Source organism: Rattus norvegicus, chromosome 7, assembly GCF_021556685.1.
Source record: "Rattus norvegicus strain SHRSP/BbbUtx chromosome 7, alternate assembly SHRSP_T2T, whole genome shotgun sequence".
Classification (NCBI taxonomy): Eukaryota; Metazoa; Chordata; class Mammalia; order Rodentia; family Muridae; genus Rattus; species Rattus norvegicus.
The window spans coordinates 142,015,925-142,043,162 of record NC_141540.1 but is presented as its reverse complement, the minus strand read 5'-3'; the positions used below and the strand labels follow the sequence as shown (position 1 = coordinate 142,043,162).

The following is a 27,238-nucleotide window of genomic DNA, read 5'->3' as shown; positions in this document are numbered from 1 at the left end:
AGGTGACGGTGCACCAAGCCCGATCCATGCAACCTTCACGTGTGACTCTAGCAACATCATGTCTCAGAATTCTCTACTAAGCTCCAACCCAGGAATTAACTGTCCCTGAGGTGTCTCAGAGCTGTCTGTGACACCTCTGCCTGTGCCACATCTGCAGCAGCCAAGGGCTTCTGCTTCCCCAGAGTTAATCTGGCCCAGGTTTGATGAGGAGGCAATGCCCCTGCTTTGGATCTGCAGTGCCTCTCAGCATCAAGTCAAGCAGATCCTGTGACCAAGGTCTGGAACATTCTATACTCTCCGTGTAACAGTGATTCAGTTCATTCACGACAGAGTCAGGGCTTGGCTACGTCCCTTGGAGAAGACTTCCTTCTGTCCTGATAGATTTGAAGCCAGAGCGGAGGCCACACGTGAAGGCAGCACACAGCGGGCATTCATACCTTATCACTGTGGACTTCCTTCTGTCCTAATAAAAATAGCACGAGCCACGTCTGATGTTCTTTGGTCTGAAGATGGGGGCGGGACTGTGCTGTAGAAGACGGGCGCCTTCTCGGGCCACATGAGCTACTGGAGCTCAAACCCAGGCAGCATGGGCCCACCAGTGTTCTGACTGCTAGGCCACAGTGCCCAGAACTGAGCTTGAGGCTGACAGAAGCAAACTGAGGGACAGGAGGAGCTAGAAGGAGAAAGGCAAGCCTGTTCTCATAGCTTTGGCCCTAAGTCAACTAAGCCTGAGTCCAGCCTCCTCCTCAGCCTTTTCTCTCAAGTGGGTTAAGAAATTCTCTTCTCTGTAAACCAGCCAGTTTGTTTTCTATGGCTGCTGGCCTGAAACGTCCTCATTACGTAAGACCATCGTCTGAGTGAGAGACGTAAGGCCACAAGCAGATTTCACCTCGCCTGTCTCACCCTGATCCTCACATGCATCTGGGGACCAAAGCCTGAGAGCCAAGCTCCAGCTCTGGCCATCTGCCTGGTTTATGACGTCACATCCATGCTGCCTCTTCATTCCCAACTGTTCTGCCCTCAAATGTGCTCCAGCCTCCTAAGGTCTAACTCCTGAGTGGAAGCCTCTAGACTCCTGCCTGCCCCTGCCCCTGCCCCTGCCCCTGCCCCTGCCCCTGCCCCTGCCCCTGCCCCTGCCCCTGCCCCTGCCCCTGCCCCTGCCCCTGCCCCTGCCCCTGTCCCTGACCTCTGGGTGTCACTCCTCTCTAGGGCCCTTCTGTGGGGCTGCATCCCTCTCCCCTTCCCTCCCTCCACCAGGTGACAGATGCTGGTCAAGCACGGCTGCCACTCAGGGAGGTGGCCTTCACCAGTTTCCTAGCTGGGAACTCCTGCTTTTGGCTTTCCCCACCTGGGCATGGTTTGTGGTCTATTTTAACCTCAGTCTTTAGACCCCACTATCTGTGAGACTAAACGCTCCCTGAGGGCAGAACTTTCTTCTTTTCACCTCACGTCCAGTTTCCAGGGCACATCGAACATCAGCAGGGAGCACTCAGGAGAGAGAAACTAAGAAATCAGCTGTGTCCCTAGGAGCCCAACAGATCCCCCTCTCCCTTCCTTTCCTCTTCTCTCCCATCCTTCAGCTTCCTCCCTCTCTGGCTTAGTCACTTCTCTGTTTCTAGATAACCCACCATAACCGAGGCAACTACGAAAGGAAGGCATTTATGGGGCTTATGGTTTCAGAGTGTGAGTCCATGCCCATCAGGATGTGAGTCTGGCGGCAGGCAAGCAGGCATGGTACTGGAGCAGTAGTCGAGAGCTTATATCCTGTGACACATCCAAGAGGCAGAGAGAGCAAGCTACCTGGTAGTGGTGTGAGTCTTCTGAAACCTCAAAGCTTCCTCCTCTTTCTCCTCCTCCTCCAAGGCCACACCTCCTAATCCTTCCCAAGCAATTCCATCAACTGTTCAACCATTCAAACAGATGAGCCTGTGGGGCCGTTCTCATTCAAACCCTTGTCCTCTTTCTCTCTCCCCTTTTCTCTGGAAATGGTCAGTGTGGTGATCCAGATGAGATGTCCCTAGGGTCCCGGATGTTTGAATACTTGGTCCCTAGTTGGTGGCACTGTTTGGGGGACTTAGGAAGTGTGACCTTGTTGGAGGAAATATGTCAGAGGCAGGCTGTGAACATTTAAAAGTCTCATACCATTCCCAGTGTGCTCTGTTTCTTGTTTGTGGTTCAAGGTGTGAGCTCTCAACGCTTAGCTTCCAGCTGCACCTGCCGCTTCAGCTGTCAATCCCTCACACTATGGACCCTAACCCTCTGAAACCATAAGCCCCAAAATAAACTTTTTCTCCCATAAGTTGCCTTGGTTGTAATGTTTTATCACAATATAACAATATTAACACAGTCAGGGTTGGGAAAACAGTGTCCCTTGGTAATTGTAATATACAAAACCCTATAGAGACAGGCAAACACATTACCCACTGTGTCCACACTCACACTGATTGTGTCACTTTATTTCAAAGATGAGGTGACTGTGGCTTGGGAAGGTTTATAAAACCCACTCTCAGAGAAATGGATACACACATGCACACATACATACACATGCACTCATACATGCATAGACATACATAAATGCACAGACACCCAATCACAATATAGGCACACTCACACATGCACAACACACACACACACACACACACACACACACACACACACACACAGCCACAGAGCTCTGGTTGAATAAAGCCAAGCTCTTGATCACACTGACTAGTGGGAGTCATGCCCAGTGGACATCATATCTACCCTCGGTTCTAAACCAGCTGTGGTGGGTCCTGTCTGTAATCCCCGAGAGGCTGCAGCAGGAGGATTACCATAAACTCAGGGCCATCTTAGAGCACACACCTAGTATTAGGTCAGCTTGGGCTATTGTAAACCCTTTCTTTTTTAAATATTTTTTAATTTATTATATATAAGTACACAGTAACTGTCTTCAGACACCAGAAGAGGACATCAGATCTCATTACAGATGGTTGTGAGCCACCATGTGGTTGCTGGAAATCAAACCCAGGACCTCTGGAAGAGCAGTCGGTGCTCTTAACCACTGAGCCATCTCTCCAGCTCCTTGTAAATCCTTTCTTTAAAAAAAGAAATCTACTAGAAGCAGGCCAAATTGAGGGGAGATGAGGAAACAAACCAAGAATCCTGAGGGTCAAGGGCTGGAAACAGACCACACACTTGGAGCTGCATTACTGGCCTCATTTAATAGCAAAGCCATGGGAAGTTGTGTGGCTGCCGGATGGCTGACGCACTCTCCAGATGGGAGGTGCCCACCCAGGTTCTCAGCAGGAGTGGGCCACTGGGTTGTCAGATGCCGCTGCCCCTCTGGCATCAGGCAGAACAGGAGCCGCTCATGTCCACAGAGCCCTGGTGTGCACAGGGCACGCCAGTGTCCACACAGCTGGGGCTTAAAGCCAGTGCCCATGGCAATCGCCAAGCGGACTCACTTGTTCTGAGCACGGGGCTCCTCCTGCACCCACTCCAGGAGCATTGAGAGCCTCTCAGAGGAGGCTGACTCCAGGGTCCCAGGATGAGGAGTCACCAGTCCGCTGTCTTGGGTCCTTCATCATCTGCAGCACAAATGGGGGTGCAGGTGGGCGGCAGGTGAGGGAGAGGCTCAGCACCTGTAAGACAGGGTGCCCCATCTTGACTGGAGGGAGCAGTCGGCTGAGGAGACCTGACGTGATGACCTCAGAGCGTAGGTTAGGGCAGGGTGTCAGTTCACCCAAAGCCTTTGCCAGGCAGACTCAGGTTAATAGAGGACAGGGGGATCCAAGATGTCTTCCCTGCTTCTCAGATGCCCCCTGCCCACACCGATCAAGGAGGAGAGTACAGCACCCCCCTCCCATTTTCTGGATCCCCTCGTCTCTACCCAGCTGAAGAGCCTTGACCAGAAATCTGTAATTCTGAGTATCTTTCCTTGCCTCCTATCACTTAGGCTCCAGAACATCACATACCCATTCCCAACACTGAGCCCAAGGGAGGTCAAAGGCAGGAAGTTCTATGAAGAAACTGTTGCCTGCCCCCTCTCCCAGCTCTTAGTCCTGTGTAAGCAGACGAGATGATGCCAGAGATGCGGCCTTTCCTGCCAGCACGCATCCCTAACGCCACAGGGACTTGGGCTTGGATCTTCTCCATCTGTGTCTACTCCAGCAACCCTCTGAGCCCCTCCCCAGTTCCTCAGGTCCCAGCCGGGAAAGCTGAGCCCAGCTGGTAAGGAGCTGCCCTGCATCTGGCGAGGCAGCTGAGGAAGCAGGGAGAGAGGGGGCAGTGACAGTGAAGTCTTGGGGTTGCGGTCCCTAACTCAGCCTGCATGCTCCATCTATGCCTGTGATGGTCCCCTAATGGGTACGGGTGGCCGTGCTTTCTACCGGTATCTCTGGGAAAGAGGGGAGAATGGACCCAGGGGGCCGAGCTCAGAGCTGAGGGCCTCACGGCGCAACTCCAGCTCTTCCGCTCTCCAGAGCGTGCCACCTGTTTGCCCCTCCGAGCTTCACCTTTTGTCAAAGTTTCTCTGGGTGTACCTGCTTGTCAGTGAAGGGGTTCAAGGAATCCAGACACCCTCCGTCCCACTGAGGAGAGGGAAGGAAGGCGCATGGCGGGAGACAGCAGAATGTATCAGGAGGCAGACTGGGAGGAGCCTGATATGACTGCAGCTCCCCAGTGCCCAAGGCTCTGCCCACCACCCCCATGCCAACACACATGCACACACACACATGCACACACACATGCACACACACACACACACACACACACACACACACACACACACACACTGCACTGCCCTGGCGGTGCACTCCAAGGCTGTGGAGGAGACATCTCAGATGTGAAATCTGTCACTCTCGAGATTAATATGGCATGGCTGCCCAGAACGGGTGCCAACCCCTTAGCTGCTAAGCAAGGATCACACATCATCAGCTTCACAGCAGATTACCTGAACCTAGCCGCACCCTCAGCCCCTCACCAGGCCATCACCACAGGCATCCCGCACCATTGCCTTCTTGGCAGCAACTTGAAAGTAGGAGCCTTGAGAGTCACCAAGAACCGGCCACTCACAGAAGTCCCCAGAAGCCCCTACACAGATGCATATCAACGGGAGGGTGAGAGCACCCCCATCCCACGGTTCAGTCTAAGGTGGCCTTGGGCTGAAGTTACTTTGTTCTTTGGGCCACCCAGCTCCTTCTCTCCAGATGGTTCCCGTCCTTAGAGAGCTGGAGGCAGGAGACCCAGACGCAGCCCCCACAGCTGGGAATACTCAGCCTCACTTCTACTTCCTACTCCAAGGCTCCTGCAAGAAACCTTACCATCCCCACCCCCAACTCAGAGCACAAAGCTCCTGACTGAGCTACCCCTGAGCAGGGGTCGGGGAGGGGGCTTTGACACAGCTCTCTATCGCCACAGTTCACCCATACAACCAGGGGTACCTCAAGTGGGAGTGAAGAATCTCCTCTACCTTCACCTTCGTGGACCCCAGCCTGCACACTCCCTCCATGGACGAAAGCTCCAGGAAGGAGACAGCAGCAAGCTGAGAGCTGAGGCTGGGATGGACGGCCCTGCTGAGTCCAGCAGACCGCGAGTGGAGCTGGGCAGATGCAGAGTATGGGGGAACACAGGTACTCAAAGAGCTCCGGTTCACAGACTACTACAGCCTCCCGCCCTCCTTTACGCACATGGGCACAAAGGCTGTCTGTGCCTCAGAGGCACAGGGATCCTCCAGCTCTACCCTGGCCTTGAGCAGCTGTCTGGCTGCACCCAGTGACGTTCACTTACTGAGGACAGAGGCCATCCCTGTGCCCACCCCACGCAGCTCCAACCCCACTCTCCCTGTGCCTCGAGGCTCTCACCTGCGCAGGGCTTGCGGGACGGACCTTCTGCTGTGCCCCACAGAACTGAGCTCTGGATGGCCGAGAAGGGGCTTAATCTCCAGAGCAGCTGACAGTTAGGAGTCTTCGTCCCCTCCACAGGTACTGGGCTCGGCCTCAGGGGATGAATGCCTTTCTCGAGCTAGCAGGGCTATCAGGCCCTGGGCACGGAGGAGGAGTCCACCACCCAGGAACAGGATCCCACAGAGCACCAGAAGCGACAGGACGCCCAGCACGACTGCCTGCACCAGGCGTGGCCCCTCCGGGGATCGGAGTGGCGACCCAGACTGGTTGCAGCAGCTCAGCCAGGCAGCCTTGGCTGCAGCTCCCACCTGTGAGACGTTCATGCTCCTGCCAGCTACCCAGATGTGCACTACCCTCAGAGTTGAGGCTGTGTCAGATGTCTCTAAGGGGCGGGCCTCCCGGGGCTCTACCGCCCACTCTACCCAACTGCATGCTGAGCAAACACTCAGGCCCCTCCTAGGCGGGCTCCTCCGGAGTGGCCTCTATGTCCTCCTCTGGCGGGCTGTATTCTTAGGCCCAGCCTATCTGTTCTCCAATCCCATGCCCATAATTCAAAATTGCTAGGTAAGCTCAAAAAGCCTGTTTCCAAAGCTCTTTTCCCTAAAAAAGGCAAAGATTCTGCATCCTCGGGGTTTTCAGAGCTTTTAAGAATTCTTAGACCCCATCCCAGGTGCTGACCACTCCAAGCAAAGCAAAGCGCAGGATAAACAGCTTTCTGTCCCTGAACTACAAATTCAACACTTCCCACCCACAGTGACAGGCTGAATGGTGGAACCCTTCCCTCAAGGCAGGTAAGCAGAACAGACTCCTCCAGACCCCAGGGCAGAGAGAATGGCAAGAAGTATGCAGATGGCAAGGCCTTAAATCCAGTCTTCCTCTCCTGCGTTCTTGGCCAAGGAATTCTATTTACCAAGAAAGATGTAGAGAACAAGGAGAGGTATATGGGAGGGTTTGGAGGGAGAAGAGAGAAATGACGTAATTATATTATGAACTAAAAGCATTTTTGAAAGGGAGCAGAGATCTGGCCTACTGGCCTACCTCAGGGGAATCATAATGCAGAAGGATGAGGGCATTACCATCTCAGTGTCTATCCGAGACAGCCACTGCCAGCTAGGCATCCACTACACAACCAAGGGTGGAGTCCAGCGTGATCTGGAGGCAGAGAGCCCTGCCCGGGTCTCCTGGAAGATCCTTTAGCAAATTTTAAGCTTCCTTTTCAAAAATAATGTCATTGTGAAGAGACCTGGGACACAGTCAACTGGTACAATGCCTGCCTAGCAACTTGCCCAATGTAAGCTTGAGGTCTTAAATCCCAGCATGGCATAAAACAGGACAGAGTAGCACCAACCTGTAATCCCAGCTCTTGGAGGTAGGACAGAATCCCAAGGTCAAACCACAGGATGAATTTGAGGCCAGCTTAGACTACCTAAAACTTCTGACTCAAAAAGAACAGAGCTGACTCACAAGGTGACCCACGTCTTTAATCCCTGGCAGAGGCAGGGGATCTGAGTTTGAAGCTTGCCTAGACTACAAAGCAAGTTCCAGGTCAGGGCTATGTAGACCCTGCCTCAAAAAAAAAAAAAAAAAAAAAAAAAAGTCACCTCGAATCGACACCTCAAGAGAGAACAGGTCACACCCAGACTGAAGCACACCAGGGAAACTAGTGAAAACACCACCTCTACCACCAAACCAGAGCACCAAAGGCTGAGCAGAACACCACAACCTGTCAGGAAGACAGCCAGAGGCAATGAAGCACAACTCCAGTTGCCGGCTCCAGAACCAGACCCGGCCCCAGCCAGCATCAGCTCCTCACAGGAGCTCACTCAGCAGTGCTCAGGTCTCCTCAGGGGCAGCCCATAGCACCAGAGAGCAAAGCACAGCAGTGGACACTGAGTAGATAGGACTGTGTGGCTATTCCTGTGTAGACAGGCCCATGTAGGTACTCCAGTGTAGATAGGGCTGTGTGGCTATTCCTGTGTAGACAGGCCCATGTAGATACTCCAGTGTAGATGGGGCTGTGTAGATATTCCTGTGTAGACAAGCCCATGTAGATACTCCAGTGTAGATGGGGCTGTGTGGATATTCCTGTGTAGACAGGCCCATGTAGATACTCCAGTGTAGATAGGGCTGTGTAGATATTCCTGTGTAGACAGGCCCATGTAGATACTCCTGTGTAAATAAGGCTGTGTGCATATTCCTGTGTACAGGCCCATGTAGGTACTCCTGTGTGAGCAGGCCTGTGTGGATAGGGTTGTGTAGATACTCCTGTGTGGATAGAACCGTCTAGATACGCCTGTGTAGGAATGAGTGAGTTCCTAAGCATCGCTGGAACAGTAAGGGCAGGCCAACCTGAGCAGAGTCACGGGACATCACAACCCAGGGCCTGTCTTCCCTTACATACCTGTGTCAAACCATTCTGTGTGTGCTCTATAAAGACAAGGCACCCACTGTCCCCATCCATGGGACAGTCAGGGTCACATCTGGTGAGGTAACACCTGTGCATGTGAATGTCTAACAGAGCTCAGGCTGCATCAACCCATCTTCAACTGCAGAAGCCCACTTCTCCTTGTAGCTTGGAATAATGCCCTTGACATGCATGTATGTCCTCAGGAGAATGTCACAAAGTGTTCATGTTTCAGGGCAGGACACAGGCCAAGAGAACCAAGACAAACTCACACCTCAACTTTATTCCGCACCCTCACAGTAGAACTGTACAGTGTAGAAAGCAAACCCCACCAGAGCAGGCGCAAAGGCTACACCCAGGACCACGTCACTGCAAAGGTGACAGGGTCACCAGAGGCTGGCAACCACAAAACAAGGACACCAAGAGCTCCTCTTCAAGTCTCACCACGGATCTAGAGCAGGTTCAAGAGCCCTGAGATCCCAGCAACCCACTCCAGAACCATTAAGGAGCTGCCAAGGCCCGGCAAGGCCTATAGGGCAAGGGTGTCTTTGATGAGCCTGCGCATAGTGGTGGTGACTGAGGTGCCCAGGGCCTCGGTGATCTGAAAGGAGATCTTGTAGAGGTAGGGCTGCACGTCCCGCAAGCCCGTGTCAAACACGTTGTCCAGCTCTGACTGAGTGGGCATCTTGGGCAGGTACTCGTGCCGGCTCATCACCTCCACAATGTTGATAATCTTCTCACACAGCTTCTCTCCCACCTTCTCTCTGCAGATCTGCCGCTCCTGCTCTGTGGCCAGGGCTACCACGTGCACCTTGACAGTCCACACCTCCCAGGGGATGCACTCATCCGAAAAAGGCCAGCGAGACTTCTTCTTCTGGTAGAATTCCAAGGACATCTGGCCCAGCCCATCGCCGCCTGAGTTCCGCAGTGCATCCTGGGGAAGACACGAGAGATGAGCAGACCATGCTTTAGAGGGCTCTGATTCTGTGAGGCCTGATTCCCACACTGAGGAGCTCAAATATTCTCACCTGTACCCACCCTGCCCACCAAACATGGGAGACAACGAGACCTAGAGGAGGACTTGTGACGGTGACATCCAACGCTGCCGGCCTGAATGGTTCAGGTAAACTAACCCTCCTTACCCAGCTCCGTCTGTTAAGTGTGTTGCATGAAATCAAATGTGAGCTGAGGGGCTCGTGCACATGCACACACGTGTTACAGCCAGAGGCCATGCTGTGGTTTGAATGAGAACGGCCCTCATAGGCTTACACATTCGAATACTCTGGATTTAGATCAAGGTCTTGTGAGGCTGTAAGGGATTTGTGACACGGATACGCAAACATCTGATGTTGTATTTCTCAAGAAAGGAATCTGGAATTCCAACAAATGTGAGGAGGAACGCGGATGCCCATGGCTTTCCTCAGTTTCTACAGAACAGGGCAAAAGATGCTCGCGCCTGAATGTTTACATAACCTTGAGGGTGCATGAGAGCCAGGCTTCTCTGCTGAACGATAAACTCAAAACACATCTAAGAGCTGCAATGACAAAAGAACGAGCCTTGCAATGGCGAATGCTCTTCTCCCCACTGCGTGGGCCCCTGGTTTCCCATTTCAGGTTTTCTTGTAACAATTAATCACCTCTCGTAAGAATTGTTTGGAATGGGTAGGGGTATGGCCCTGGAGGAGGTGTAACACTGGCTCTGAGGTGTCAAGACTGGTGCCATCCCCAGTGAGCTCTCTGCCCCATCCTGTAAGTTCTCAACCACCACCTCAGCACCACACCTGCTTGCCTGCGTCCGTACTCCCCACCCTGACGGTGACAAACTGACCTCTCAAACTGTAAGCTCAAACACAGTCTCCTAGCAGTTGTCGTGGTCACAGTGTCATACCACAGCAAGACAAAGGTAAGGCAGAAGTTGGTACCAGGAGTGGGTACCACCTGTCACAGGTCTGATCATGCTGTTTTGGGGGAATGTGGAAGACTTTGGGAATATGGATTAGGAAAGTAACTGAATATTCTAAGTGGGGCTCAATGGGTCATCCTAATAGATGTTTGGAAGACAATGGTGCTTGACAATGTGGACTACGGAGGCTCGGAGGCTCCCCCTCAAGAAGCGTCAGAGGGCATAATATCCACTGGGCTAGAGGCTATTCCTGTGATGTTTATGTCCCTACAGTCTGCCTGAGGCTAAGTTTAAAAGTAACAATGAATTCTGTTGACAGAGGAAATTCAAGACAGCATAATACTGACTCCACCATACGGTTTATCAGTAACCACTCTTACGAATGTCTACAGCAAAAACTAAATGGGGAGAAAGAAAGCACCAGGAAGTTTAATGCTGGTGCCTAGGCTTGCCCTGAGGTTAATGCTGGTGCCTAGGCTTGCCCTGACAGTTAATGCTGGCATCCAGGCTTGCTCTGAAGGGGGAGGAGATTTTCTAAAGGCACCAGACAGGAGTTTGCCCTATTGGTTTTCAGTCCTGCTTTGGTCCAGTCTTTCCTGTGGGAATGGTAATGTAGTCTGTGCCATTGAATGTTGGAATTATATGATAGGCTTTTTGATTTTATAGGGGGTTACAAATCAGAGATTAACTTGAGTCTCAGAAGACTTTGGATATAAAATTGAATGCAGGTGTGGTGTTGACTGCAGGTGTGGTGGTGACAACTTTAACCCATCATTTGGGAGGCAGAGGCAGGAGGATCTCTGAGTTCAAGCCAGCCTGGTCTATAGAGTTGAGATCTAAGTAGCCAGGGATACACAAGAGGCTATCTTGAAAAACAAAAACAAAAAATTGTGCTGAGACTGTGAAAGAACATGGAGACTTTTTAAGTTGGACTCAGTTCATTTTACATTATTATAAAAGTCTATGGGGGCAGGGAGTAGAATGTGGTGGTTGAAATCAGGCCTGTAAGTTCAACTGCTTGGTCCCTGTTGGCTGAACTGTTTGGGAAGGATTAGGAGGTGGGGCCCTGTTGGAAGAGGTTTGCCACTAGGAATAGGCTTTGAGATCTCAAAATCCCACTGTGTCTCCTGCTCATAGGTTGGTGTCGGTTCTCAGCTACTGTTTCAGTACCGTGCCTGTCTGCTGCCACGCTCCTGCCATGGTGGTCACAGATTCTAACCTTCTGACACTGTGAGCCCCAAATAAAACACTGTAATAGTTGCCATGGCTACAATGTTTTATCACACGAATACAAAACTAAGACAGGGTGCAGGCCTATAACCCCGGCACAGGGGAGGTAAAGACTTGGGGAGCTCAAGTAGGCTACCAGGCCTACAGGCACCTATTCTGTGTTAAGAACTTCCAACAGCCCCATTGGCTCCTCTGAACAATTGCAGAAGGGAGGAGGCAACAACAGGTGAGCAAACAGCTAAGTAAGGAAGAGAGCTCGCCCACAGCCTTGAGGACCAGAGTCTGATCCCACAGTCACATAAAGATGTTAGGTGAGGTGTGGATGGGCAGGGCAATGTCTGGGCTCGAGAGCCAGCTGGTCCAGCCTAATGTGTGAGCTTTGGAGCCAGTAAGAGACTGTCTCAAAGGATGATACCCGAGACCATCTTCTCAACTCTAGCTTGTACGTTACACATGCATCTGCTTGTACGCATGCATACAGGTCCGTCTTCTCAACTCTGCTTGTACGTTACACATGCATCTGCATGTACACATGCATACAGGTATTTTAAAAAGTCAGTTTCCAGGGGCTGGAGAGATGGCTCAGCAGTTAAGAGCACTGACTGTGGGGCTGGGGATTTAGCTCAGTGGTAGAGCGCTTACCTAGGAAGCGCAAGGCCCTGGGTTCGGTCCCCAGCTCCGAAAAAAAAAGAACCAAAAAAAAAAAGAGCACTGACTGCTCTTCCAGAGGTCATGAGTTCAATCCCCAGCAACCACATGGTGGCTCACAACCATCTGTAAAGAGATCTCGTCTGGTGTATCTGAAGACAGCTACAGTGTACTTATATATAATAAATGAATAAATCTTTAAAAAAAAAAATCAGTTTCCAAAGTGATCTTGTGAAGAGCTGTACCACAGCGTGACTCCAGACTGTCTGATCTCAATGCCTGTCATTCAGCTTCACGCTAGGGCCCCCTCTTTCACACTAGGGGTCTCCTCTTTCACACTAGGGGCCCCTCTTTCACACTAGGGGCCCCTCTTTCACACTAGGGGTCCCCTCTTTCTGCTACACCAGTCTTGGGTCCCCCCAACCTTCAAATCACTTTCCAGGGCTGCAGAAACGGCTCACTGGTTACAAATACTTGCAAAGGACCCTAGAGTTCCAACATTCACAACCACATCTAATTCCAGTTCCAGAGACTCTGACAGCCTCTTCCAACCTCCACAGGCATGTGCACGCCTGTGGCATATACTTACACAGACATACACATATACATGTAAAAAAATACAATCTCTTCTAACAACTCTCCAACATCTCCTCCCCGGATAAACTTTACTTGCTTGTCTACATTCTGACAGTACAAACTCACCTTTTTAAAAGATTCGTTCATTTAATATGAGTGCTCTACTTGCATCTACACACCAAAAGAGGGTACCAGATCCCATTACAGATGGTTGTGAGCCACCATGTGGTTGCTGGGATTTGAACTCAGGACCTCTGGAAGAGGAGTCAGTGCTCTTAACCACTGAGCCATCTCTCCAGCCCCAACTCAGTCTTTTTAAAAGAAGGAATGGTGACACCTTAGGACCAGTTTAGAAAAGAGGCAGTTAAGGGACAGAGTTAGGACAAAAACAGACTGGCAGTTTCACTTGTTGTCCTCATGGAACCGAGCTCTACCTATGCTGTCCCGTGGACTGCAGCTGCAGGCTGGGCTGGGTGGCACCCTGAGCACCAGAAGGTAAAGATGCCTCGGGTGGGCACAGTCATCCCTCCATAGCCCTGCAACAGCAGCAGACTCCAGCAGCCCCTAGGCACATCTAGATCACTAAACCCTGTGGTCCCATGAGGCAGGCTCCACTGTCACTCCAAGCTCATTTCTGTGACACCAGCTGCCAAGGTCAGACTTAGGGGGAGGGAAGGCTCTCGTACCTAACAGTCACCCCATACAGACACAGTCTCACTATGCGGCTCTAGCTGTCTTGATCTCACTATGTAGACCAGGCTAGTCCCCATGCCCACAGGTCCCTAGTCGTAAGCCCTCTTCTCTGTGCCTGCCTGTCACTGGAGATCAGAGGGACAGGCACTACCTATCTTAAAAGAGTCACCAGAAAAACCTCACAACTTCTCCCTTTCCTCGCTCACAGAGACAGTGGTGCAGGAGCTCAATGTCAGAGCCTTGGAGAGTGTCCTCCTGGCTGTGCAAATCCTGCAACTGTGCTTAGGAATGGACAGGCTCAGGGAACCAAGGAATGAGGGAGGGAAAAAAGACAAGAGAGGGGAAGGAATTCCCTTCAATACTCTGTCTCAATAAAGACAGAGATAAAAATCACATTGCCAGTGAGGGGGGGAAATAGGGCAATGTGGGAGAAATAAAAACATATCACACGCGGTCTCTCGTGCAGAATCTAGATTAAACACACGTAGACACATCGTGACATGACAGGAGCACTACTGGGGGAAGAAGGAGATCAAGAGAGGGATGGATAAGAGCAAGGTACAATGGCAAACATGTGTAACATGTCATAATGAAACCATTCTCTACACTAGCTAACAAAATACTAAAAATCCACAATACCACTTCCATCACCAGATGGAGGTGGTCATCATGAACTGCCTGCGGTGTTCCTTACCTCCTCCTTCCTACCTACAAAAGTGTACATAGGCATGGGTCACAGTGCCCAAAGGGACTTCACAGACTATGTGAGGAAGAAACAGAAGTGAGTGTCACAGACAGCAGTGGAGTCCACACAGAGCCTACCTCCCCCACAGACCTCTCAACATGTCTGTCCTATTGAGTCTTGAAGTGCATATTCCAGGCCCCCCTCCCATTGGCTGGGCCATGCGCCTACCTTGAATTCCCCAACAACCTTGCGCAAGGCGCGGTCCAGCTCCTCGGAGGAGACACGCACATATGTGAAGTCGATGAAGTCACAGTCTACATCCTGGATGCCCACGGTGCCGATGGAGTACGTGCCCTCCTTCTTGTAGTGAAACTTGCCTGTGCTGCGGTGAAGCAGCACTGTGTGCAGCACGGCCAGCATGGCCTCCTCCACCTGCCGCCCCTCCACCGACACCTCCAGCACTTCTGATCGACAGTTCATCCTGCAGCTAGAGCTGGAGCAAAGGCGAGAGACAAGACGCTTCACCCCACGTAGGGGCCAACCTGTAAGAAACAAGTCAGATCATCTAGAAGGTCCTGTCCACTTCCTGCTCAACTGGGCTCATCCCTGCCTCTCCGGCCCTCCTGGGTTTTGGCAGTGCATTTCATGAGAAACCCACAAACCCTTAGGATCAGCAAGGGGCCAAGCTTCGAGGTTTCCGGTCCGCAAACCAAGTGAGGTGAGACTTGCATTCATTTGTAGTGTTCAGTCCAGCAGTTCGGTCAAGACCCACTGTGCTGCAACAGGCAACGGGAAGCTGCAGATGCTGGAGGGGAGAGGGTCCCACAACGCTAGAGCCTGAGGTGGGAGCACAGCAAGAACAGCCTGAGTCAATTTCCTTAGACCTTAGTAGCCTGGCTAAAGCAAGCGGACTCTGTCCCAAGGGAAACAAAGTTACAGAACCCTTGTGCCAGAGTCAGATCTCTGCATGGGAAGGCCAGCTCTTGTTGACTCCTTTGGGGTCACAAACCACGTTGGACAAACCAGTGAAAGCTATAAAGGCTGCCTTTAAAACCTGTAACACACACTGTGCTGCCACCCAGACTCCATGGTAAAATACATTTAATGCTGAAAGGTTGGGCAGCAGGATGAGCAGAGGTGCAACTAGCAACGGGGCAGTGGGAGATGCAGTGAGGGATGCAGTGCGGGAGCGCTCACACCCAACCATGGGCAGTGAGGGATGCAGTGTGGGAGCACTCACACCCAACAGAGGGCAGTGAGGGATGCAGTGTGGGAGCGCTCACACCCAACCATGGGCAGTGAGGGATGCAGTGTGGGAGCGCTCACACCCAACAGAGGGCAGTAAGGGATGCAGTGCGGGAGCGCTCACACCCAACAGAGGGCAGTGAGGGATGCAGTGTGGGAGCGCTCACACCCAACCATGGGCAGTGAGGGATGCAGTGTGGGAGCACTCACACCCAACCATGGGCAGTGAGGGATGCAGTGTGGGAGCGCTCACACCCAACCATGGGCAGTGAGGGATGCAGTGTGGGAGCACTCACACCCAACCATGGGCAGTGAGGGATGCAGTGCGGGAGCACTCACACCCAACAGAGGGAAGTGAGGGATGCAGTGCGGGAGCGCTCACGCCCAACAGAGGGCAGTGAGGGATGCAGTGCGGGAGCGCTCACGCCCAACAGAGGGCAGTGAGGGATGCAGTGTGGGAGCGCTCACACCCAACCATGGGCAGTGAGGGATGCAGTGTGGGAGCGCTCACACCCAACCATGGGCAGTGAGGGATGCAGTGTGGGAGCACTCACACCCAACCATGGGCAGTGAGGGATGCAGTGCGGGAGCACTCACACCCAACAGAGGGAAGTGAGGGATGCAGTGCGGGAGCGCTCACGCCCAACAGAGGGCAGTGAGGGATGCAGTGCGGGAGCGCTCACGCCCAACAGAGGGCAGTGAGGGATGCAGTGCGGGAGCGCTCACGCCCAACAGAGGGCAGTGAGGGATGCAGTGCAGGAATGTTCAAATCCAGCAGTCCCAGGTCGATACCTAACAATACTGCTCCTGCTTCTTACTCGTTTGTAAAGGAAGAAGTCTGAGCTGGATGTGGTAGCACACACTTTTAATCCCAGCACCAGCACCAGCACCCAGCACCCAGCACCCAGAGGCAGAGGCAGAGGCAGAGGCAGAGGCAGAGGCAGAGGCAGAAGCAGAAGCAGAGGCAGGTGGATCTCAGTGAGTTCAAGAATAACTTAAGACTACATAGTGAGTTCCAGGACAAATAGAGACAACTGTATTTAAAAGCATGACTCCCTCAACAAAAAACAGACAGACAGACAGACAAGATCAGTTTCCCAGACTGACCTGTAACTCCTGGACTCCAGTAGCCTTCCTACCTCCACCTCCTAGACAGGCGAGCCTGGCCCTGCTACACATTCCTCTAGAGTGTTTCAATCTTTTGTTTTGTTTTCTCTGTGTAGCCCTGGCTGTCCTAGATCTCCTTCTGTAGACCAGGCTGGCCTTGGGCTCAGATATCCTCTTGCCTCTGCCTCCCGAATGCTGGGATTAAAGGTGTGCGTCGACCTCAGGGATTTTACCACAGCAACAGAAGAACAGAAGGCTTTCTCGGACCTTGAGAAAACCATTCGGTCTTTTGTTTTCTACCTATAAATTGAGACTGCAGCAAGGGCTTAGGGCATTTTATGTAAAACAGTCTACAGGTCGAAAACAATGACTCAAACGTCAGGCACCCAGGATCAGAGGGCATAGCTCTCCCTACAGCTGAAGGGGTAGCTCAGTTACACGTGTATGCCCCTTAAAACTGCCTGTCAAGTAGCAACCGCTAAGCATTTGGTGCCATGTTTGTTATTAGATGGTTACTGCTTGGTAACTATGTAGGCACCAGGGTGCGGAAGGAACTCTAAAGGTAACAAACCGAGCCCACAGGGAGTGCAAGCAGCTCTGCTTCTTAGATGTCTGTTCCACTTGGTGTTTCTTGGTGACTTCTCCCCACCTTCAACACACACTATCTCATCTTTAAACTATTTCTTCTACCAAAGGAATCCTCACCTCGTGTTTCAATCCACTGGCTTTAGTTTTGTTATATGCCTTATTAGTGGGTTTGGTAGTGGGGACGGGGGTGGGGGGTTGTTTTTTATTTTTGAGACAGCCCTTCATCTAATCCAGGCTGTCCTCCAACTCCTTGATTGAGGCAGCAATTTTCTACCTCAACTTCCCAAAAGCTGGGCTTTGTCTCCTGCCCTTAAATAGTAGCGCTCCACTCTGGGCACAAGACAACACTGTGTGGACCGCTCTGCCATCGTTGGCCTGGCGCCTGATCATTATTATTAGGTCAGGCATACCTGTCTCTGCTTTCTGCCTCTCTCATTAGACACTGTTCCTACAGCAAAGACTATATTCTATTTATCGCTATAAACTGGGTCCTGTTAACTCCTCAGTGCATCCTGGCCCGGAATACCAGGTTCTTTCAAGAGTTCGTTTCTCGTGGATCAAGAATGCGACGGCTCCCTGACTCATTATTATTTATTCTCTTGTTTAATTCCATTCTGCGTTTTCCCACCTCGAGATTCCCAGCTCTGGTCCAGCCTTTTCTACTATTTCTCCCTCTGATCAGCAACTTCCCTAGGTTTCAGCATTATTCCAGGACCCACCCCTTTCTTCCAGTCCCAGCCAGTTTACACAGGATACATTTGCATTTCCCTCTGATTCCCCTAAACAACCCGCTGAAGCCCGGCTGACCCGGGACACGCCCATGCCTCACCTTGCTGGTAGGAATCCCAGCCGGAGCCACTCGGCCTCGAGTCCTCTTCTTCCCTAGCGCGAACACGGAGTATTCAGGGACAGACCAAAAGCAAAAACAGGGTATTTGGATCCGTACCGAGAATTCGGACAAGACGTCAGGGTCACCGCCCGAGACCTCGCGCCGTCTCGGGGCAGCAGCGCAGAAGATGAGGACGGGGTCCAAACGCTACAGACGCCCGTCCAGTCCACCGCTCCCTCCGCCTGAGCGGCGCGCGGACCGGAAGTTTTGCGCGGCCGGAGGAAGGCTCCGGAAGGAACTATCCGCGCCCATGGAGGATGCTGGCCAGGCTCGCCTTCACCTAGCCGGACGCTGCTGCAGCCAGGGCATCGGGAAGCTCGCACTAGCTCCATACGATGCTAAAATGCCACTTAGTAACTTTAGTGCTAGGTTTTTTTTCTTGTTTGCCCTTCGGGCCCTGGACTCGTTGAAAGGAATCCCCCCTCTTTTGGACGAATCCATTCACTCCCACCAGCGAGAGCGTTGTTTGGGCTGGGACAACACACTTCCGCCATCGAGATGAGAGGGACAGAGGGAATGGATGCACTCTGTGCTGCCCCTGGTGGCCCGGAGGAGTCATCGACGGCGAGCCCTCACCTGCGACCCATCTTGGTCCTCGGCTCGGTGCTGACAGCCTTAAGACCACTGGGATCCCTAGATCACGGCCATAGCATCTGAGCGGTGCCCGGAGATGAGTGCACGCCGGTGTGTTGCAGGACGCCAAGCGCATGGCGAACCTGTACTGGCCCAACATGCATTACTGTCGGGCTCACTGAGCTCAGACCCACAGGAAGATTTTGAAAAGGGAGCTTAATCTCCCCTAAGTTATCTTCATACAGAAGTACTACCTGATATTGCATCATGACCAAGCAGGTGGCAATCTTGTCTTTACCGATTACCTCCTCTGACATTACTTATCCTTTCCGAATCCCCTTATAAATGGGGAGCTGCTGTGAGGGATCACAAGAGATACCTTTGTGACCTAAAAGGCAACCTATAAATATAAATATATAAATATAAATAATGCTGTATAATATCTCGGAGCAGTTTTAATTGTCTATGTTGTTGATAAGCCCAGAGCCCCCAGGTTTGGTCAGATGCTCTTAGCTCCTAAAGAGCATGCACATCCCTAACTTCCAACAGGAGGCACTCCTGAGTTGTTTAACGTGAACATTAATATGATCGGTTTCCAAACACATTTCGTCTCCCAAGGCAGTGAATGTCTTGTATGTAGCAATCTTACAAGGCAGATGAGAATTTGACAGTAAGAGAAGTCAAGTCACTTACTTAGATAGATCTAAGTAAATAACAGAACCTTGAGATCAAACCGGTGTGTTTTAGCAATACAGGAGCTCACCTGCCTAGCTTCTCCTGCACAACCCTCCCCCTACACAGGAAAGAGTGTGTCAAATGTGTAGCCCTTACTGTGTAGAAGGAAACCTCCTTGGTTCATGGGATGTTTGCCAACTTCCCATGGTGTCAATTTCAAGCCACAGGACCCTGCTGAATTCAGAGTCTAAAATGGACAAAGGGGGGTTGGGGATTTAGCTCAGTGGTAGAGCGCTTGCAAGCACAAGGCCCTGGGTTCGGTCCTCAGCTCTGGAAAAAAAAAAAAAAAGAAAAGGAAAGGAAAGGAAAGGAAAGAAAAGAAAAAAAGAAAAAAAGAAAATGGACAAAGGATTATACTACTAACTGATCAAAAGGAGTACAAGGGGCTCCTGAGGGTTAAAACCAAGGGGGTGGGGTGTCGAACGTAGGGCCTTGTGCATGCTAGGTGGATTCTCTCCCACCAAGCTACAATTCTAGCACACACTCTGTCTCGAGCTCTTTGCTGGCAGTAACCTAAAGACACCATTGAGCCTTAGTAGCCTTCTTGCCAGCACTTCAAAGGCAGAGCAGTGCTGACTAACCCACAACCGTGCCTTTCACGTGAGATAAACCGCTACTCAGCAGCCCCAGTGACAGATAATGAAACTGCTCAGTGGTGTGCAGTACATTACTGTGATGGCTAACCGTATGTGACTTGCCTGGATCACCCCCAGATGCTTGTCAGATAATGCACTGAAGGTGTTTCTGGGGAGAGAAATGCTGAAAGTGGTAGACTTAATGAAGTAGATGGTCCTACCAGGCCACCGTCCGCTCACATATACATCTGCTAGAACACAAAGCCTCAGTCCCCTGTGAGGGGCACTCTTTACTGCTTTAGGGGAGGGGCATCCATCCTTTTCTCCAGTCTCTGGATTGAAGCACTCAGACTCAACCTAAACCTCCAGCTCTCCCGGCTCTCCCATGGCTGACACCAGTTCTTGGGCTGTAACTATAGTGACGTAAACGATCTCATTTAATAAACATGTCATCCCATGTGTGTGTCTGTGTCCATGTAGCCCACTGTATCCCTGCACTGACACTTGCCAGGGCCATGCAGCTGCTCTTGCCTCGCTCTCCCGATGTTTTTATTCGTTTCGTTGTTACTTTGTTCCTGTTGCTGCTGCTGCTGCTACTGTTGCTGTTGCTGTTGCTGCTACTGTTGCTGTTGCTGCTGCTGTTGCTGTTGCTGCTGCTGCTACTGTTGCTGCTGCTGTTGCTGTTGCTGCTGCTGCTACTGTTGCTGTTGCTGCTGCTGTTGCTGTTGCTGCTGCTGCTGCTGCTGCTACTGCTGCTGCTACTGCTGGTATTGTAGCTAGTGTGCTGGTGATTTCGAGAGCTTCTTTCCAGGGCTGGCTTGTGATTCTTGATCCCCCATCCCCTCCTCTGAGAGCTGGACGGATGGGCCTGTAGCCTGTCTTCCTTCCAGCTCTCTTCTTACTTCATCCTCCCTGTGCAGCCTCTGCTGCCTGCCATTGAGGCTGAGTCATTTCACCTCTCTAGCTTCCCAGACTGGTCGAGCCTCACCTCCTCGGACCTTCCTAACTCCTTCCAGGGCACCTCAAACCCTGGGTCCCATCCTTCTCTGATTATTCCAGCCTTAGCCAAGACAAGCAAATAAATAAATGGCTGTGTGTGGCATGAGCTCTCCTGTCCTACGCCCTGACCTGTAATGATCAAGACACAGTTATTTAGTCAGAACTCCTGGCTGTAATTTCCACTGCTCAAAGTCACCCTGAGATACAGAGTGAGTTCAAGGCCAGCCTGAGCAACCAGGGAAACGTGTCTCAAAATTAACAGTATAAAAAGGTCTGGAGAGATGGCCCAGTGGTTTAGAGCACTGATTGCTCCTTCAGAGGTCCTGAGTTCAATTCCCAGCAATCACATGGTGGTTCACAACCATCTGTAATGGGATCTGATGCCCATGTCTGAAGACAGCTACGGTGTACTCACATTAAATAAATAAATAAATAAATAAATAAATAAATAAATTTTTTAAAAGGGGGCTGGAGAGATGGCTCCATGGTTAAGAGCACTGGCTGCTCTTTCAGTGGACCTAGGTTCAATTCTAATCACCCACATGGTTGCTGACAACTCCAGGTCCAGGGGATCCAGGGGACCTCTTCTGGCCTCCAAGGGCACTGTGTACCAGGCAGGCAGATGCTTCACATACAAGCTTGCAGGGAAAAAAGAATTATATGCAGAAAATAAAAAGAAAGAAATCTTTAAAAGTATAATAAAAAGAGCCCTGACAGTATAGCTCGACGACCAGCATCAGCCCCATGAACTACCATACAGAACAGATTAATCGTTCTAGCTCTCTGGGAGTGCCGAGGCTTGCTTACAACAGAGGTGAACCCAGAGACACACCTGGCCATGAAGCCTCAAGAAAAGGTCTACAGACTGAAGACATGCCTCGGTGGTTAAAAGCACTTGTTCTCGCACAGAACCCGAGTTGGATTCTCAGCACCCACATGGCAGATCACCACTGTCTACTCTCTTAACAATCAGGTGGTTACTCATGCATGCAAAATAAAACTAATAAGTCTCTTAAAATGGGAAGAAAAATAAGTGGTTTGGGAAAAATTGCATCAGGAGAGAGGAGGACAGCTACTGCTGTCATCTTTGGAAGATACCAGTGGTCTGGAAAGAAAAGGGACACACTCAGAGTAAAGAGGAAACCAGGCCCTGTAGTAGAGTCCTATGATCCAGCCTTGGGAGCCTAAGGATCAAAAATTCAAGGCCAGCCTGACCTACGGAGTAGAGGATGAGGCCAGCCTGGATCTCACTTGGCAAGAATGACCCTGTCTCAAAACAAAAGAAAACAAGAAATCCACCAGCGTTAAGAAAAATGGTGAGTCGAATTCCCAGAAGGGTGGGAAGTGACTAGACGGTGAGAAGAAAAGCCAGCCCACTGCAGGGAATACAGGACAGCAACTTGAACGGCTGGGCTGTGAGGGGAGAATGCTAGGAAGCAGTGGAGCTATGGACAAAGAGGCTGGCAGAGAGGACTACTGAGGGTTAAGAGTGGAGCTCTGAGGCAGGATAAGCAGGGACAGAAGTGCAGACCTCTCAGCGAGTCCTGTGAATCCCAGCAGTCAGGCAGCCAGGCTGGAGTGCTATCAGTCATGCATGCTGCAAAGGTCTGGGGAGAGACCTTGAAGATCAACCCAAGTCCTTGGAAGCAGGCAGCTGGCGTTGCCTGATGAATGTGGCCTCGGATGGCCCCACCTCATCCTGGGGTGTACCCGGGGGGGAGTAGGGGGGGACTGAGCCCTGAAGCTGGCCCCTGAAGGCCACTCCAGCTGCTGCAGAGCTGACCCTAGTGGCGTCACAGGGCATGACTCAAACCCCAGCAACAACTCTGAGTGGGACTGACGTCAGGCTGGGGGCTCCTGACGGCGGCCAGCCTTGCAGGATAGCCAGAACCCGGTCTGCTGACCCTCTAGCTAGGCCACAGGGTGCAAAGGAGACCAGCTGTCCCCTTCTGACATCTGTCCCCTGGGATCCAAGGCAAGGAGGATTCCTCCACCTCATACCCTTTGTGAGATGCCACTCCCCACCTCCACCCTCCGCTGCAGACAAAGTGGCTGAGAAGAGGAGAAAGTGGAAAGTAGCAGAGATCATCGTACCAAGCTTGCCAGCTTCGTCAGGCTGTGTGTTGTGTCTGCTGCCTGACCTCAGGATGCTAGGGGACTGGCTCTTCTTGAGTTGCAAGTGCCGTGTGTCTCTTCCCTGTAAAGGCCTATATGTCTGGCCTATATGAGCGCGGCCTCCTTTCTGTGAGTCTGTCCCTTGGGTGCCAGATTGTCCTTCCTCCCTGAAAAGGCTGTGCATTTGTCTCTTTGACAGCATGTGTCTACCTGTCTATCACTCCTGGGGAAGGAGTCTAGTGACCACCTTTGAGGAAAAAAACTTAGGATTTGGGTCAGGGTTTATCTCTCTCCTTGGGGACTGTTTCTCGGGACCCAGTTTCATGCTAAACAGGGACGATCTATTTTTATGGTATTCCAGCTCCCTGAGACACTGGAAGAGATGCAGGTTTCCTGCTTGGTTATCCCCCAAGGCTGGTCTCCTGCGGGGGGCAGGGGCAGACTGGATAAGCAGGGCCAGTCAGCACCGAGCCTGCCTGGCTTGCAGCTGGGCACCGCTCCCTGCTAACACAGCATGTACCAACGAGGACAGGCCCCCCCAACACCCTCCCCTAACTGGCTCAGCTGCCACTCGCAACCCCCACAGCCACAGAGAGCCTGATTTATGGCCGTGAGTGGAAGAAGACATTGCCAGTGTCTGGGTCAGACCTTGAAGAGACCTCAAGTGGCCCCCCCACAGCCTGCCAGGTTCAGGACCCAGCAAGACAAGAAGGGAACCAGCGTGGTGAGGAAGATGAGCAGGCAAGGGAGGCAGGTCGGAGGCAAAGGCCAAGTCCATGAGTTCTGGCAAGGGGGTGGGGGGGGGACCCTGGAATGCAGGGCCAGGCTGGAATCCAGCTGGAGGCCCTGGAATGGGTCTCCTACCCTGAAAAGGGACAGCAAAGAGGTGCTTCCCCCCCACACCTGCTCTGAAGTTTCAAATCCTGCTAGCCATTAAGGCCTTCACCAGACAGCCCCCCAAACTTGGGGCTAGGGAAAGGGATAGGCAGAATCCTGAAAGCCTGAACTTAGCACAGGGCTAGAGACAGCCTTGGGGGTGAACACAGGTCCTTCTGAAGGGAAGAATCACTGCCTGCTGAGCTATGAAGCATTAGGACCAAGCCTGGACCTAAGTAGAAACCAAGTAGGCAGAGGCTTGCCTGTCGTCCTTACACTCCCAGAAGGCCCATCAGTCCTGGGGTCTCTAAAGTCAATGGTGTGTTGGAGAGAGACCTGGCTGTCTCCCATGTTGAAGCTAAAGCCGTATAGAATCCCTAGCTCGTGTGAGGCCATCCAGACCCACCCTTGTCCAGGATATGACCTTGATCTGCTTTGTGCGGTCGCTCCGTGCCCAGGACTACAAAATGGCCTCCCACCTCACAAACTCTCTCTCATGCTTCCACCTGCAGGACTGGGGCCACTCCCATGGAACAGAGTACGTAGGATAAGAGCAGATTTTAGTCCAGCAACAGCATAGACAAGTTCCTCGTCTCCTCAAGGCCGACTTCCACCACCTCCCTCCCTAATGGAAGCTGGGTGACCAGGACCAGATGTGAGGCATCCTCACCCACCCAGATCTAAAGAGAAACGAAATCCCACCTCAGAACCCACCCTTCCCAAGGCACGGTCACCTCAGGGCTGGGGAGGGGGACAGGACCTCCAGGCACTGAGCCCGGCGTGGGTTGGGGGCAATAAGGCGGCAGGTTTCCTGGGTCTCCCATGAGGACAAACAGCAGGCTTTGAGGCCTTGGAAAATCCCGCCCGGGATTCCAGGCCTTGCCAGCGTCACTGCCTTTTGACTATTGTCCCCATCGGAAACGGGCCCAGCCCCCGACCGACAGGGACAGAGCCGCCATTGTGAGGCCCCAATAGGCTCAATGTCCCCTTGTTCGCCCTCTCAGCCCCTAGCAAGACTTGGAGGCCAGTTCTTCCAGTTGCTGGTGGAAAGAAAGGGCTCGCCTGCAGGCTCCAGCCTTCGGGTGGGGCAGGGCAGGAGTCGCAGATCAGCCCCCACCCTGTGCCCCAAGTGCAAGAGTCCAGGAAAGGAATTGCTGTCAGTGGAGTGTCTTTTATTCCCAAAGCGCGGGCTGGACAGCCCAATGGTCAACAGACTGCACACACCCAGCACAGCCACTTAATTAATAAAGCCTGGAGAAGTCACTTCCTTCCTCTGAAGAGGATTACCCTCTTGTGAAAAATACAATGGCTGATGTTTATCTAGGTACAGACCTACAAACCCAGCACTGGGGAGAAGGGGACAGAGCTGTTGTGAGTTCAAGGGCAGCCTTGACCCACTACAAAACTGTCTTAAAATAAACAGAAAGGCAGGTCTCGGTGCCGAGGGCCTCGGTGAAAAGCTGGTGAAGCACCAAATATAAGGCAGCTGTCAACATGCTAGCTTAGAGTCTGGTAAGGACTGAGAGTTTTTTCCCCTTATCCCACACGCACGTAGCAAGGGAGTATGAATTCTTTTGCCTGCCCTGAGGTACAAGGAAAATGAGAGGGAACCAGTCAGGACATCAGCTGTTACCATTCTGTCCCCAGCCTGAGTCATCAAAGAGATGGGGAAACTGAGTCTGGGTGAGATCGTGGCTTCCCTAACAGCAAAGGGAAGTGGACCTGGGTGCTAGGGTTACTCAAAGCTCACTTGGAACTAGTTGCTGTCCCAGGGTGCATGCTTGGAAGCCTACCATGCTAGGCAGTGTCTGCCCAAGCCCCTTAGACCTTTATTAGGCCCAAGGCTGAAATGTACTCCCAGATCGCAAACACGGATACACAGCTGGAGCTCCTCAGAGAATCTCACGCTGAGTTAGAGCCTGGGAGAAGCGTGCATGTCCTCCTCACTGAAGAGCAGAGCCCCGTTTTGCCCACTCTGATCCAGCGCCCCTCATCAAGAGGCCATGGAGATGTTGCTTTGGGTCCTGGGGCTAAAGGTAGTCAGAAATGGCTGTGAGGGTCCTGCCTTCAGGGCCCCTGTGAGATTCTGGAAATGAGTTGAAGCTATGCACTGTGGGCTCAGGCCTCTTGCCAGCCTGTCACAGGCCTAAGGATCCTTTCAGTTTAGATTTATGTTTCCCTGGTCATCTTCACCTCCAGCACGGGGTGTCAAATTGGAACTCACATATTTAAGGCAAATATTCCTTCACTGGGGTACAGCGTCAGAACCTGCCTCTGAGACCCCAAATGAGGGGCAGATAAATACAGGAGCTAGAGCGTTTGATAGGACACTTGGGTACTGGTAATGACTTCAGAACAGTCTTCCCTCCTGCCAGGAATCCAAGGACCGCTGGCCGCACAATCCCACTGCTGGGGTTGGCAGAGGGTATGGGGACACGAAGACTGTGGACTCAACAAAGCTTACATTAACATCAGCTACAGCAGTTTCCAGACTCGCCACACATCAAAACTCTCCCCGGACCCTAAAAGACTAGGTCTATTCCTCTTTCTGTTCTTACAAATGTGCAAACCAAGAAGTGAGAGGCCTTGGGGTCCGGCCTAGTGGTAGAGTGCTTGCTGGACGTAAGTGAGACCCCAGCATCACCCCCTCCCACTCCACCACCCTAAAATAAAATGGGACTGGTGAAGGGGCTCAGGAGGTGAGATGCTTCCCGAGAAGCTGGACGATCTAACTTCTGTCTCTGGTGGAATCTCATGGTGGAAGGACAGGCCTGATTCCTACAACTTACCTTTTAACTTCCACATGCGTGCTACCGCATGTATGCATGCACACATACACGTGTATGCACACACACATACTCGAGTACGTCGATCTTTTTTTCCAAGATGGGGTTTCTCTGTGTAGCTCTGGCTGTCCTTGGGACTCAATTTGTAGATCAGGCTGGCCGCAGCAAACTCAGACATGTACTTGCCTCTGCCTCCCAAGTGCTGGGATTAAGATGTGCGCCACCACGCCCACAATAAATATTTCTTAAAATACTTTAAAAAATAGTGCAAATCATAAATTGTCTTTTTATTTACCCCAGGGCCAGAACACTAAGAGACAGACCTGAGACGTGAGGCTAGGTTTATCTTGCTGTTCTCGTTCCTGGGTTAGTTGCTGTCCACGGAGGACCCACATTAGGAATTAGTTCCAGATCCAGGTGTAGGGTGAACATCTATAATCCCAACACTCAGGGAGCCGAGATAGGCAGCTTGAAACGAGCGGAGCTGCACAGAAAGTCTACCCCATCTGGGCACCAAAGTGAGATGTGTGTTTGCCAAGAAAAGAAAGTTAGTCCCAGCGTTCCCCTTAATGGCTGCATGAAGCAGGCTTCACCACAACCTACCGCCTACAGGTTGAGTATCAGAGGCTGACCAGATCACTGGCAACAGCTGAGATTTGCCCTGGGTTATTGCTGCCTTTTGTAGAATCATGCAAGAATGTCTGGTAGTGCCAGAGAAAGACTCAG

General features: G+C 51.9%; 2 protein-coding genes across 6 annotated transcripts; both read right to left on the bottom strand.

Moving 5' to 3' along the window:
* Window positions 1-3,165: 3,165 nt before the first annotated feature.
* On the bottom strand, window positions 3,166-6,235 carry Smim41 (small integral membrane protein 41). The gene is made up of 2 exons (NM_001398716.1): window positions 5,844-6,235; window positions 3,166-3,623 (listed from the first exon to the last, which is right to left on the bottom strand). The coding sequence occupies exon 1, from the start codon at window positions 6,206-6,208 to the stop codon at window positions 5,939-5,941; it is 270 nt and encodes an 89-aa protein (NP_001385645.1). The 5' UTR covers window positions 6,209-6,235; the 3' UTR covers window positions 3,166-3,623; window positions 5,844-5,938.
* A 2,309-nt stretch (window positions 6,236-8,544) lies between these two features.
* Window positions 8,545-18,046, bottom strand: Atg101 (autophagy related 101). Of its 5 annotated transcripts, none has more exon segments than NM_001007659.2 (4): window positions 8,545-9,223; window positions 14,253-14,566; window positions 14,687-14,861; window positions 17,794-18,045. In NM_001007659.2, coding segments are annotated over 3 exon segments (792 nt in total). In that variant the 5' UTR covers window positions 14,760-14,861; window positions 17,794-18,045; the 3' UTR covers window positions 8,545-8,818.
* Window positions 18,047-27,238: the final 9,192 nt, after the last annotated feature.